The sequence below is a fragment of the Microplitis demolitor genome, chromosome 9, assembly GCF_026212275.2.
Source record: "Microplitis demolitor isolate Queensland-Clemson2020A chromosome 9, iyMicDemo2.1a, whole genome shotgun sequence".
Classification (NCBI taxonomy): domain Eukaryota; kingdom Metazoa; phylum Arthropoda; class Insecta; order Hymenoptera; family Braconidae; genus Microplitis; species Microplitis demolitor.
Window position 1 is genome coordinate 4628114 of NC_068553.1, and position 13390 is coordinate 4641503.

The following is a 13390-nucleotide window of genomic DNA, read 5'->3' on the forward strand; positions in this document are numbered from 1 at the left end:
CTTTACTACCTGCATACAATAAAACCGAGGGTACTCATAATTTTCTATATTTTTTTCGCTACAACTTTTATATACCACTTTTCGCCGAAATTTGTTTAATTCTTCGATAAAACGCTAATTAAAAGTGTTTTTAATTTTTTTTACCTGTCTAATGAGAATTTTACCGTGATTTCTGTCATATGTTTTATAATCATGTTCCGAAGCTTATCTCAAAAAATCAGACCTGGCTGGACCTGTTTCCGTTTATCAGGTCTAATTAACTGGACTATTCCTCGTAACCACTTTTTCAAAGTTTGTGAGCACTGCTTTTTAAAAACTACATTACCGGTTTATTTCAAACTTGGTACACACTTTCTACGTATAAAATACCTCCTTTCAACGTTGCGTTAAGAAGTTTTCTTTACATCAAGGGGGTTTTCTACCACCAAAATGACGCAAGAATTTTCGTAAGAAAAAAACAGTTTTTACTTTAAATGACCACAAAAAAAAATAAAAAATTCAAAGAAAATAATCAGAGAACGTTGGAGGGAGGATTTAATAATGATTTGACTAAATTTATGTGGTATTTTATTTTAATTAATTTCCAGTTGAAATACAGTGCTCACCGCAAATCGTCTATTTTAAAAGACGTTCTGGGAAAAGTGCCGTCACTGGCTTGTTTGGGGATACTTTAGCATAAAAAAATTCCGTAATGTTGTTGAATCAATACTTCATGATGTTCAGAAGATTGCAATAAATAAGCTCAATTCATACGCCTAAAAAAAAATTTGTAAAAAATGTGTTTTATTTTTTACTATTAAGCCTAACCCCCCCCCCCTTAATTGATAAAATTTTCGACGGCCCATGGACTCTTTGGGAAAAAAAAAATTTTTGTTTTTAATTTTTGTCTCACGATATGTCTCATCTTTACACAATAGTCGTAGCTCTAAAAAATTTTCAATCAAAATGCTTCGAAGCCATAAGATAAACATTTTTTAAAATCTCGATAAGATTATTTTTCACGAAGTTAGCTATAAAGCTTTGCAAAATCACTAAAAAATTTCTAAAATTTTTTTTTTATTTTAATTTTTAGCATGAGTGGATGTTATCTTTATAGAGTTAGAAAACCGGGAAATTTGGGGCGGATTCGATCAAAAGACTACGATTTCACTCACAAACACGTCTCAAAACGAAAGTCATCACACAAGGGGCTAATGAAAAAAAAAAAAAAAAATAAATAAATTTACTACAACTTATAGAATAAAATAATTTGCATAAAAAAGTATGAGAAATTTTTTTTGTATCTACAGATTGTAACACACACGTTACATATACGTACATAATGAAAAATATTACGTACATAATTGATTATTGAAATCATTTGCAGATTAGTTTTCATGCCTAAATAAAATAAAAAAAATTTCGCTTCTTATTATTTGTTAATTGACGTTAAAAAAAAACATGTAAATATAATTTTTTTTTTGCAATGCTCTTAAAGATATATATATATATATATATATATATATATATATATATATATATATATATATATATATATATATAATGTGAAACTGATCTTTTCAAATATTTGTATAACTAGAAAACAAATGCCTTCTTCTCTTCTTTTATAGATGCGCGAATAGAGTCAGTTAGTCATATATTGACAGCATAACAGTATAGGGGTGATTCTGTTCTAACTGTGATTTTTTCTATTAAAACTTTTAAGATTTTGAAGTTAAACTTTTTCAATTTTTTTTTGCACATTACTTATCTATTTTACTTTAAAAATAAAAACCTGAGAAGAGTTTACTACAACTTGGAAGTTGTCACGTAACGATTCAAATTATTTAATTTTAATTAGTTCTAAGTTAAAAATGTTAATTTTATATTTAAATTTGAGTCGTTACGCGGGCATTCCGCCATTTCGCCGATGTAGACAGCAGTCCGTGCACAGTGCTAGCGCATGCGCATAGAGTATGAGAGAGCACGTGTGTGGATTTATTTATTTTTATAATTTAAAAATACAAACGGTTCATGTTTGTAAATTTTAATTAATTATTTATAATTTTGTCATAGTTGGGATGCGCAATTTGGCGCAACATTATGCCCCAACAATGTTTATCATATCATTGAAAATTGACCGCCGGGTAACGTTAAATCGATATCTCGGCTATAATCCCGACGTCAATTTAATAATTTTGAATAATTATTATTTCAGTACCGGGTAAAATAAAAATAGTAATAAGTTGTAAATAAATAGGTCATATATTTAATTAATTAAGTATGTATCATTCAGATGTCCAGGAATTGTTTTTATAATTTATATTTTTAATTTAAGTAAGGCCCAGGGCTGACAAAAGTAATTATAATAAAAATTAAGGGCGACGGTGGTGCCACATGTGCGACGACCAACAGGTGGAGGTTGAGATAATTAATTTAGAAAGATACGGGATAGCCGTGTGCACGGACGTAATTTGCTCGACATTGTTGTTCGGTTACTAAAAATAAAAAGATAATTTTGAAAAGAGAGATATAGTGATCGTTGTTCATATTTTATTATTTTTTCTGATTTTTGCTGATTTGAGTAAGTACTTTGTATTTCTGTTCGCTGGATAATATTTTTCACGTGATAACCTCCCCCGGTAGTTGTTGGTCGCCGCGGTGGTGAAAATTAATTATTAAATAAATTGATACTGGATCATACATGATTCCTATTGTTTATAATTATAGTTAATTATTGTCAGTAATCAATGGTGGTTGTATTGTTGCGCATATATATAGGTATATTTGAGTTGAGTGCAGCGCGGTGAAGCGTTGCTGGTATACCTATATCTACAACTATAGTATATATAGCTATAGAGCGCATACAGTACTTGAGAAAAATTCCTCAAGTACTGACATCACCACTTGGGTGAGAATTCCAGAGTCTTTATAATTATTATTCTTTGTATTATTTAAAATATCTATACGATATTATTAATTATTATTTATGTTTGTTATTATTTAAAATAATTGCGTGACATTATTTTCTTTTATTTTTGATTATCTGTTTACCCCAGCGGTCTAAAAATTATTATTGATAGTTTTATTTAAAAATTTATAAATTAAATTTATACTAAGGAATTTATTATTTTTGAGTGAGAGTGAGAATAAATTCCGTGTCTTTCTCCCTCTCACCAGTGCTGAGAGAGTAAAATGAAATAAGAGAATTATTATTATTTATTATATTGAATGAAACTGAGTGAAATAATTATTTCTTTTATTTGGTATTAAAATTAATATTATTAATTGATTTAAATTATATTTAAATATTATTTATTTGGGTTACTGAATTTATGTAATTGTATTTTTTTTTTGTTGATAAGCACCGAGTGTTATTATTGTTCCAAATTTACCAGAAATTGAATATTGTGTAACATTATAATTTTATATTGTTTATATAAAATGGAACTCGGAAACCAACAGCTATCGGGGAAAATTTAATATTTCTTTTCCCTGGATCTTTTCCTACTACTAAATTTCATTTTTCTGATCTTATTTATTATTTGGATATAATCATTTGTAATATATATTTACTATTTTTCTTTTTCTTATTATTTATTTTAATTTTCTCGATTGTTTGTCCGCTTTGTCGCAAATCACTTGCTCGGATTTTCCCTCGTATATTTCCCCTGAATTAAATTTTGTCCGTTTTAGGATAAACGGTCTGGCGCCTGCGTGCACTAACCCAGCCTGAGGAGCTGGTCCAGGCACGACATTTAAATATTATTCATAGTTTTATTATTGTTTAAAATTTATTATTTATTTTAATCTGAGGGAAATATTTAAACTCATTTATTTTCTTTATTATTTAATATTATTATTTTCACACGTGGGTGACCACATACGGCACACCAAGAAGTTACTATTTATAACTCTAGTATTGTTTAATATTTAAGATCATTTACTATTATTTATTGTTATTTATTATTATTTATTTATTACGCGTGGGCGACCTCATACGATATATTGAGCTGTTCCGCGTCTCCGTCGCGGATTTACAGGATAAATATACGTTATAAAGTGTCAAGAACGAGAAACAAATTTCAAATTTTGCATTCCATGGTACTGATATAAAATAAATTCGGTAGAAATTATTTGAGAAAATTATAAAATTCATTTATAAATTCTGTTGTGACACTTTGAAACTCCTTTTTTAATAATATTTAACACATTAATGATGATTAATAACGATTAACTATATAATTTATAGCAAATATAATTCAATTTATAAAATTTACTAAAAAATAAATTAATTAATTAAATTAATAATTATTGAATAAATTAACTGTCACTTGCATCAGGTAGCTTACTAGCACGAAGTATTGATGCCATCTGTATTAAAAAAAATTTTAATTAATGATTAAAATAATTTTACAACTATTTATTATAACTATATGATATTTTTATTATTATTTTACATGGTACTGACAGATACGGTACAGACAGTTTCATTTTAAATAAAAACTGTAGTTATTTGGTTATGTATTTGATAATATCCATCGACTGGAAAGTTTAGACTGTTATTAAATACAAAAATTTAAAATTTTGTTCAAATAATATTAATAGTTAATGAAGATTATCAATACCATGGTATCGACAAGACAATTTATGACATATCTTTTTTAAAAATTAAGTTCTACCCTGACCGAAATCTCGGCACTTTTTCATCAACTCAGTATTTGTAAATGTTACTCAGATGACGTACTTTCAAGATAGTTCACTAGACGTTTCATAAATCTCAAGGTACATGGCGTTCGGGTCACATAAATTCAAATTCAAAAATCTGTTAAAATTTAAAGACAAAAGTTATTGAACCGGAATTCAATGTTAACTTAATACATTAAACAGAAAGTGTGCCAATTTTTTTCAGTTGGATCATAAACATTAGGATTTATGAGGTAATTAGTTTAAATCATTACTTGCGACAAAAGAAATTAACAAATTATACACGGAGAAAACGAGTCTCGAAAATATAGTAATAATTACAATATTTTAGTAAAATTTACTAACAGAAATGAATAAATACATTTCATTTTGTAATTATTCCAAAACGTTTAGTAAAATTTACAGTTCAGTAATTATTACAATATGCAGATTTTAAAAATTCCTATACGTAATAGATTTTTTACTATCATGATTGAATTTTTTTTAAACAGAGTTGTAAATTTTATTACATTAATTTTTAATAAATACAATACAACGGAAAGTATATTTTACAAAGCAATATAGTAAATATTACATTTCTGAGATTTGATAAATTATTGAACGGAATATAAATTTTGCTATTCGTGAAATAAAATTTACTACGTGTATTATGAATTTTATTATGCGCATAAGAAATACTACTACATAGTATACAAAAATTACTAAACGTTTAGTAATTTTGTACTATGTTGAAACCATATCGTTGTAACCCGGCGTGCGCTCCACTCAGTTCTGCCCAAACGGCTTTGGAATAGTGTGTACTGTTAACCTGTCTTCAGGAAGCATAACCTATAAAATTGTATAGTGATTATTTGAGTGAAGGTGAAATATATATACATAAGCTTGTGATTAAGAAAAGTGAAAATGGAACTGCCGGTTATAGACGCTCCTTTGGAATCTAACAGCATGTTGAAATTTAAGTACAGTCGAGTCTCGTTATAAGTCCGCTCGTTATGAGTCCGTGAACCAGGATTTCCACGGAAGACCTTCCCCCTCCACAACGTGAAAAAAAAATTAATTTCGGAGTCTCGATATGAGACCGTATATTCATGAAAAGAAATTAAGAGTTTATTTATCATATTAGTCCTATTTACATATAAGAAACATAACACTCAAGTCAAACGGACTCATAACGAGATACTGGAAACAATCACGTACACACTCACACGCTTAAAAAGTAGGGGAAGTTCAACTCACGACTGTCGCCTGCGCTGACAGAGTGGGGGTACACAAATTCTTAGAATTATATTCCCCTACACCCCTTTATGCGGGTTCATAACGAGACTCGACTGTATTGGATTTAATGATTATAAAAAAATTGTCACGATATATTGTCAGGTATTTTCTTCCTACCTTAGCTTGATTTTCATTTAGATATGTTTTGCTCTTTTTTTTTTTTTTAATGATACAAAAGTTAGCCTACATCTAATATTTTTTTAACTTTTTTTTAAATAATAAATCATTAAAGAAAAATTATTTCTAAAAATTATACATGAAGAAAATAAAAAAAACTCAATATGCAATTTTTTGAAAAAAATGACAGTTTACCTTGTATGATTTATTTTGACACACAAGTGATTATTTTTTCTTTATTCAGAAAATAATTATAGAAAAAAAGATATGAGGATGAACTTACTAGTCAGCAAATTTTTAAAATTTTCTGGCTAATTCCAATTTCACTGTACACAAAAACTATCAAATTGTGTAAACAATTTTTAAAAAATTTTCTAATTAAATTTTTTTTATTGCTTTCTTTTATGATAACGGATTGGTTGAGTTCTTAAAAAAATTCATGCATGTCTGTTAGGATCATCCTCATGCGACAAAATTTTTTTTATTAAACAATTGTTGGATATTATTGTTTTATATTACACGCTACACTACTGTTTCTATTTTATTTAAAAATGTAGCGTATGGAGGTGCATCTTATGACCTATTAACAAACAATTTAGCTGTAACCAATTTATCTTCGTCGTGTGATTTTAATGATTATGAGGTATATTTTCAACCTTTTATTAAAAATATTTTTTATCCGGTCATTATTCGTTCTTAAATGACAAATTTGCAAATAATTAAAGCATTAATTAATGAACAACTATTTTCTTTATTTTACAGATTGATTTATTTGGTAACTCGAAACTAAGTCAAAGTCAGTGGTGCCTTAAGAATCCTGAGAATCCTGATCCCAGTGAAAGTATGCTTTATTTCTGCATATGCGGCAAAATGTATATTTCTAAGAGATGGTCCTAATTATTATAAGTTATTATTATTTACTTTTTAATATTTATTATATTATTATATATAATCATAATTAATGTCTTTTCCTACAAATATACAACATATTGTACTATGACAATAACTTTTTAAATTAAATGTTTTGTTATAACAATTATAGCAAATTGAATCATTTATTTATCCTTTATAGACTCACTGAATTTTTTATGATGAATAATTTTTAAATTAGATAAATAGTTATAAATCTAGTTAACACTAAATTGTCAACTAGTGTACAGTCAACTATGCTCGAATCAATGATTTCAAATTAATTAATTATACATTAAAAATGTAATTGTTCATAAATCTTTATAATAGTCACATCTATATCTATATCTATACTAATATATAAATCTATAGGCTCTGTCTGTACATGGTGATTTTATTTCGAATTATGCGTCAAATATCATTTTTATGACCTACTCATACTGTATCTACCTTTTTTAGAATTTTCGTCTGTCTGTCTCTCTGTCGGTTTGTACCTTTATAACTAATCAACCACTTATCTGATTGAGATGAAATTTTTTATACATATACAAGATGCTGTCACTTAAAATATAGGCTACTTTTTAAATCAATTATAAATCAGAATTCGGGTATATAAATTATTTTTCTAAAAGTATAAGAAAAAAACAGTTAAATTACAGCCATCAATTGTTTTTATTCCATTAGCGTCAATTGTTTTTATATAACGCGTATCAATTGTTTTTTATATTTTTTTTTTTTAGATTAGATTTTGTTTCATTTATCAATTGTTTCTGTCAATTGAATCGTCTATCACATTTCATTAAGCAGTCAAAATAAGAGTGTCTAATCTGACTTATTTGTAACTAAGTAAGAATGTAAATCTATTTAATTTATTACTTGAATTTTTTTAATTTATTGTATGATATATAGGATTAAAAAGACAAAATTACGTATCTTACGCAATATGTAAAATAAATGAAGATCATAACCTATAAATAATCATTTATATTATTTATAAACAATTTTTGTGCATTAACTTATATAAAAAATTGGATTCAAAAGATAAATATAAGTACTTGATTTCACTTAGTTATCTATAGTAATTTTTATTTTTGTATGCTAAGGTAACCAAGATTGACCAATTCAATATAACTTATCGTAATTAATAATTTTATATTTTAGATATGTATCGTTATTATTCGTTATATTTTCATTAAAAATGCCTAAAAAACGAAAATCAAACTTGAGTTCATCATCAGCCAAAGCAAGAAGCAACAAACTTCTTCGCCTATCTGAAACTCAATGTGAACGAGACGAGAGACTGAAAATTCAGAAAGAAAGGAAAAGTAATTTACGAGCTAATGAAACACCAGAACAATCTGAAATTCGCCTTGCTTCTGATAGAATGCAACATGCTAATAAGAGGAAAGTCGAATCAGAGATAGCTTATGAAAGAAGATTGGCGGATGATCGTGCACGCCACCTTATTACATATCATAATGCATCTGATGAACGACGTATCCACCGATTATCACGTGATCGTCAACAGCACACTATTGCACGCAATAACGAATCAGATGAACATCGTAATCAGAGATTGACTCACGATCGTGAACACCATACTTTATCTCGCTCACAGGAATCTATATTTGATCGTGAAACTCGCCTAATGATCGACCGAGAACATCACGCTCTTCAGCGACGATCAGAATCTGCATTCAAACGCGATGAAAGTAGAGCTGCAGCTAGAAATAGCAAATTTTGAATAGCATAGACACGTTAGAAGGGGGAATGTTTTTTATTGATGCACCTGGGGGCACAGGAAAAACGTTTTTAATAAATTTGATATTATCTAAAGTTAGAGGTAGTGGTAAAATTGCGCTTGCAGTAGCATCTTCAGGTATCTCAGCAACCCTTTTACCTGGTGGTAAAACGGCCCATTCCATGTTCAAAATACCGATAGACATTGACAGATATGAATCACCAGTTTGTAATATCTCTAGGAATAGTGATAAAGCAAAAGTGATGAGAGATGCATGCTTAATAGTCTGGGATGAATGCACGATGGCCAACAAGAAAGCAATAGAAGCTGTTGACAGAACACTACAAGACTTACGAAACAATACAAAAAGAATGGGGGGCATAACTTTTTTATTTTCCGGTGATTTTCGTCAGACTTTACCGGTAATTACTAGAGGTACAAGAGCTGATGAAGTGAATGCATCTCTTAAACGATCTTATCTATGGAATAATATTAAAAAACTATCACTAACTGTAAACATGCGAGTCCATCAAGGAGGTGATCCAATTTCTCAAAAATTTTCTAATTTATTGTTGGATGTAGGGGGTGGAAATATAAACGATGAAAATGAAGAAGTATCTCTGCCTGATGAATTATGTTCAATAGTACCATCTATAGAAGATTTGATAGAAAAAGTATATCCAGGTATAAGAGATATTAAAAATAAAGAGGACTCGTGGTTATCAGAGAGAGCTATTTTATGTCCTAAAAATGAAATGGTAGTCCGTATTAATAATACTATGATAGATAAGTTTGATGCAAATGAGATGGTTTATGCATCAATCAATACCACGATTAATCCAGATGACGCAACAAACTATACTGTTGACTTCTTAAATTCAATAAGTGTACCAGGACTTCCATCGCATACAATTAAATTAAAAATTGGCGCTCCTATAATTTTATTGAGAAATTTAAATCCACCTCAACTTTGTAATGGTACAAGATTACGAGTCACAAAATTACAAAAGAATGTTATAGAAGCTACTATATTAACTGGATCAGGAAAGGGTGAAAGTGTATTCATTCCTCGCATACCTCTTATACCTAATAATTTTCCATTCGAATTCAAACGCATTCAATTTCCTGTCAGTCTTTCTTTTACAATGACAATAAACAAAGCTCAAGGACAAACGATGAGCATTACTGGAGTAGATCTTCGAACTCCCTGTTTTTCACATGGACAACTATATGTATCATTATCAAGAGTAAGATCAAATAAAAATGTATATGTTTGTGTCAATGGAGAAAAAACCCGTAATGTAGTCTATACTAAAGTACTGAATTAATAAATTAATATTTGAAAAATATAAACTTCGATATAATATTATTTATAAGTAACACAACTCATATAAACATATATGTATGCATAACTTACATAAATACATATGTATGTATTTATATAATCATAAATTTATATGTATAAAGTATAATTAAAATATTAAAATATTTATATTATTTTATTTTCATTGATTATTTTTTTTATTGTTTTCGTACAATCCACATCATTATTAAAATAGAAATAATTAAATATATGTATTAATTTTCTAAGTTAAATTAAACTCATAAATAACTGTAAACAATACAAGTATCTACCTGATATAATTTAAGATAAAAATTATTCATCTTCCTCAGTCTCAACAATAATTTGAAAATTGCTTAACGGCTGACGGAAATCATTTGTATGTAAATAAATGGGTGTTATTTCAACATTTGCTAATTTGTCGACTTCAAAATTGAAATGAGACAGAGGATAAATGTCTAAATTAAAATCAATTCTGAATGTTGCATATGCATCTTTGATTTTGAGAACCTTTATCAACATAAAAAAGTTAACTATTATTAATTTGCAAAATATTAGATACATACTATTTTATTAATTATTTACTTGATTCAAAGAAATCTTATTTTCTATTTCAGACGGTCGATCGTTAACTATTATTTGATAGTTATTATTATAACCTTCGTTGATAATAAAGATGAATTTATTTTTTCCATTTATTATTTTTGACCCAACAATCATTGAAACGTACCCGGTAAAACTAAAATTTATAAAGTTTATATTATTTTATTGCTATTATCATTTTTATAACTATACGTAGATATTTTATTTATAATCAATTTTTATTGACCAATCAAACAAATATTTTTAGTTGTGTAAATGAGAATTGACTAAAAAAAAAAAAAAAAAAAAAAAAGCGAAAACTAAAATGTAAAATATATATATATATATATATATATATATATATATATATATATATATTTATCAATATATATATATATATACATGTAAAATATACATCATAATATAAACATAAATTTTATTATTGTATATATATGGTTACCTTCTCTTTTTTCTAGGATAAATAATTCCATAAGGATCGGTTTTAGAAAAATCAATATTATATTGCTTCATCATTTTGTTTTAAATAAATTAGTTTTTAAATTTAAATTTTATTTTATAAGATTTTATTCATTTATTATAATTATTTCCAGATGCACAAAATTATTTTGTTAATTCTTTTATGTATGATAGACGTTATGAAAATATAATTTAGTAAATAAACAGTTTTTTTTTTAATTACTTTAATTAGCTAACTTCACGTTTTCATAAAATTTATTTATCACATTTCAATTATTTTTATTTACTAATTCATATAGTATTATCAACATAAAATATTGGTTCAATATAATAATTTTGAACTGAAAAAAATGGCGGTAAATCACTATGACTTAGAATTTTTATTGGAACAAGCAAATAAATTATTCAGTAGAGATAATTGGGCTCATGAAATAATTGATCAAACAATTGGTAATATTTTGCTTTTGAAATAACTGTAATTGATAGTTTTTTTTATTCATCTAAAAATTATTTATAAATTAAAATTTTTTAATTTATTATTTAGATTTTGTAAATGAAAATAATAAAATTGTTTATGTTGGGTGTTCGACGGTGGTAAGAGTTCTTCTCAAATCTGGAAGATTTCATGAAAATGTAGGGTTTCATGAAGGCGTGTCTGAGTCCACTGGGAAAGCTTTCGAGGATGCGAGAAAAGTTGCTATCATTTAAAATATTATTTGTAATCTTAAATATTATTATAATAACTACTCTATTAACTACTAATTTTTAAATAATAGATATCATACACGGATGCCCTATATAGGACATTACTATCATTCGAATTTGGCGAACTGATAATTAAAATTGAAGAAAAAAAAAAAAGATTAGAAAAACAAAAAAAATTAAAAAATGATTGGATAAAAAAAAGTAATAATATATTGATAAAATAATAAGAACTAATCCTGATTAAACAAAGCGATTTACTCAATAATAAATATGTATCTATATAGCATTAAGATTAAATCGTTTTGAATTATTTTGAATCGTTTCTTTTAATCAGGGAATTAATTAATCGCTATCATAATATAAACATTTGATATTTAATATAGATATGGTGGAAGCTACAGTTAGTAATAAAATCTTAGAGGAAATGGAAAAAGATTCGATGACAGAAGTTTAATTAAAAAATAATTGATTTAATAAGAATTACGTTATGTGATAATTAATTGTTCATAAAAATATTTTAATTGCTATTGACATGATTTTAGTATAATTATAATAATGAGACTGACTATGATGATTATAGGAAACATAATACTTGAAAATGAATCGAAATAAGCTCAAAGAACATAAAATAACATACACATACATACATATGTATATATATATATATATATATATATATATATATATATATATATTTACTTGAATTATTTAGTAAATCTTATTATAATAGTAATATATGTATTGTAGAACTTACGTGTGCGAAGCCACGGGTAGCGGCTAGTATATATATATTTGTTTATAAGTATGAAAAGATTCATGTATTAAGATAGAAAAATGCATTATGTATTTATTAATAATTCGTATAAATATATTATTTTTTACAATCAGTTAATTTTAATTCTTACTTTTCAAATTACAGAAGCTTATTGTAATTATTAATTGCAATCATTCCTAAGCAGGTTTTGTACTATTCCGTATTTGCGATGTATATTTTACTAAAGAGTATAGTAAATGTTCCAATATTCGTACTTTAAAAATTACTAAAGGATTTACAATTATTCCTAAGCAGGTTTTGTACTATTCCATATTTGGGATGTATATTTTACTAAACAGTATAGTAAATATTCCAATATTCGTACTTTTAAAATTACTAAACGACTTACAATTATTACTAATGAGGTTTTATACTATTTCATATTTGAGATGTATATTTTACTAAGCAGTATAGTAAATATTCCTTTATCCGTATTGTAAAAATTACTAACCACGATAAGTAAAATATACTAATGTGATTAATAATATTTCCTATATTTTCAATAGCGGTTCAACATAACAATCTAAATATAGTAATTTTTACCCATATTTTTTAATAAATATTACTATATTTTTAACTTCCCGCTAAGAAAATCGACGATTTTCAAAAATTTCGGGAAGTTATTATTTTCACCCCGATTTTTGAAAATCGAGTTTTCATCAGATGTCGACGTTTTGAGGTCCTAGGAAGCTATTTTGACTATTTTCAGAATGATGTCCGAGTGTGCGTATGTATGTGTATG

General features: G+C 26.7%; 1 protein-coding gene and 1 long non-coding RNA gene across 2 annotated transcripts; both read left to right on the forward strand.

Annotated features, from left to right (window-relative positions):
* Window positions 1-7214: 7214 nt before the first annotated feature.
* On the forward strand, window positions 7215-8008 carry LOC128668621 (uncharacterized). Its single transcript, XR_008404271.1, has 3 exons — window positions 7215-7595; window positions 7728-7833; window positions 7897-8008. It is a non-coding gene; the product is annotated as an uncharacterized LOC128668621 (long non-coding RNA).
* Window positions 8009-11347: 3339 nt separating this feature from the next.
* LOC128668608 (DNA repair protein RAD52 homolog) lies at window positions 11348-11882 on the forward strand. Its single transcript, XM_053741917.1, has 2 exons — window positions 11348-11579; window positions 11674-11882. Exons 1-2 carry the CDS (start codon window positions 11480-11482, stop codon window positions 11835-11837), a joined length of 264 nt encoding a protein of 87 aa, XP_053597892.1. The 5' UTR covers window positions 11348-11479; the 3' UTR covers window positions 11838-11882.
* The last annotated feature ends 1508 nt before the right edge of the window (window positions 11883-13390 follow it).

What these genes read in the sequence shown, in the direction of transcription:
- LOC128668608 (XM_053741917.1), top strand. Translation starts at nt 11,480, where the DNA reads ATGGCGGTAAATCACTATGACTTAGAATTTTTATTGGAACAAGCAAAT. An exon ending in AATAATTGATCAAACAATTG is followed by an intron (nt 11,580 to 11,673) that starts GTAATATTTTGC and finishes TTTATTATTTAG; the next exon opens with ATTTTGTAAATGAAAATAAT.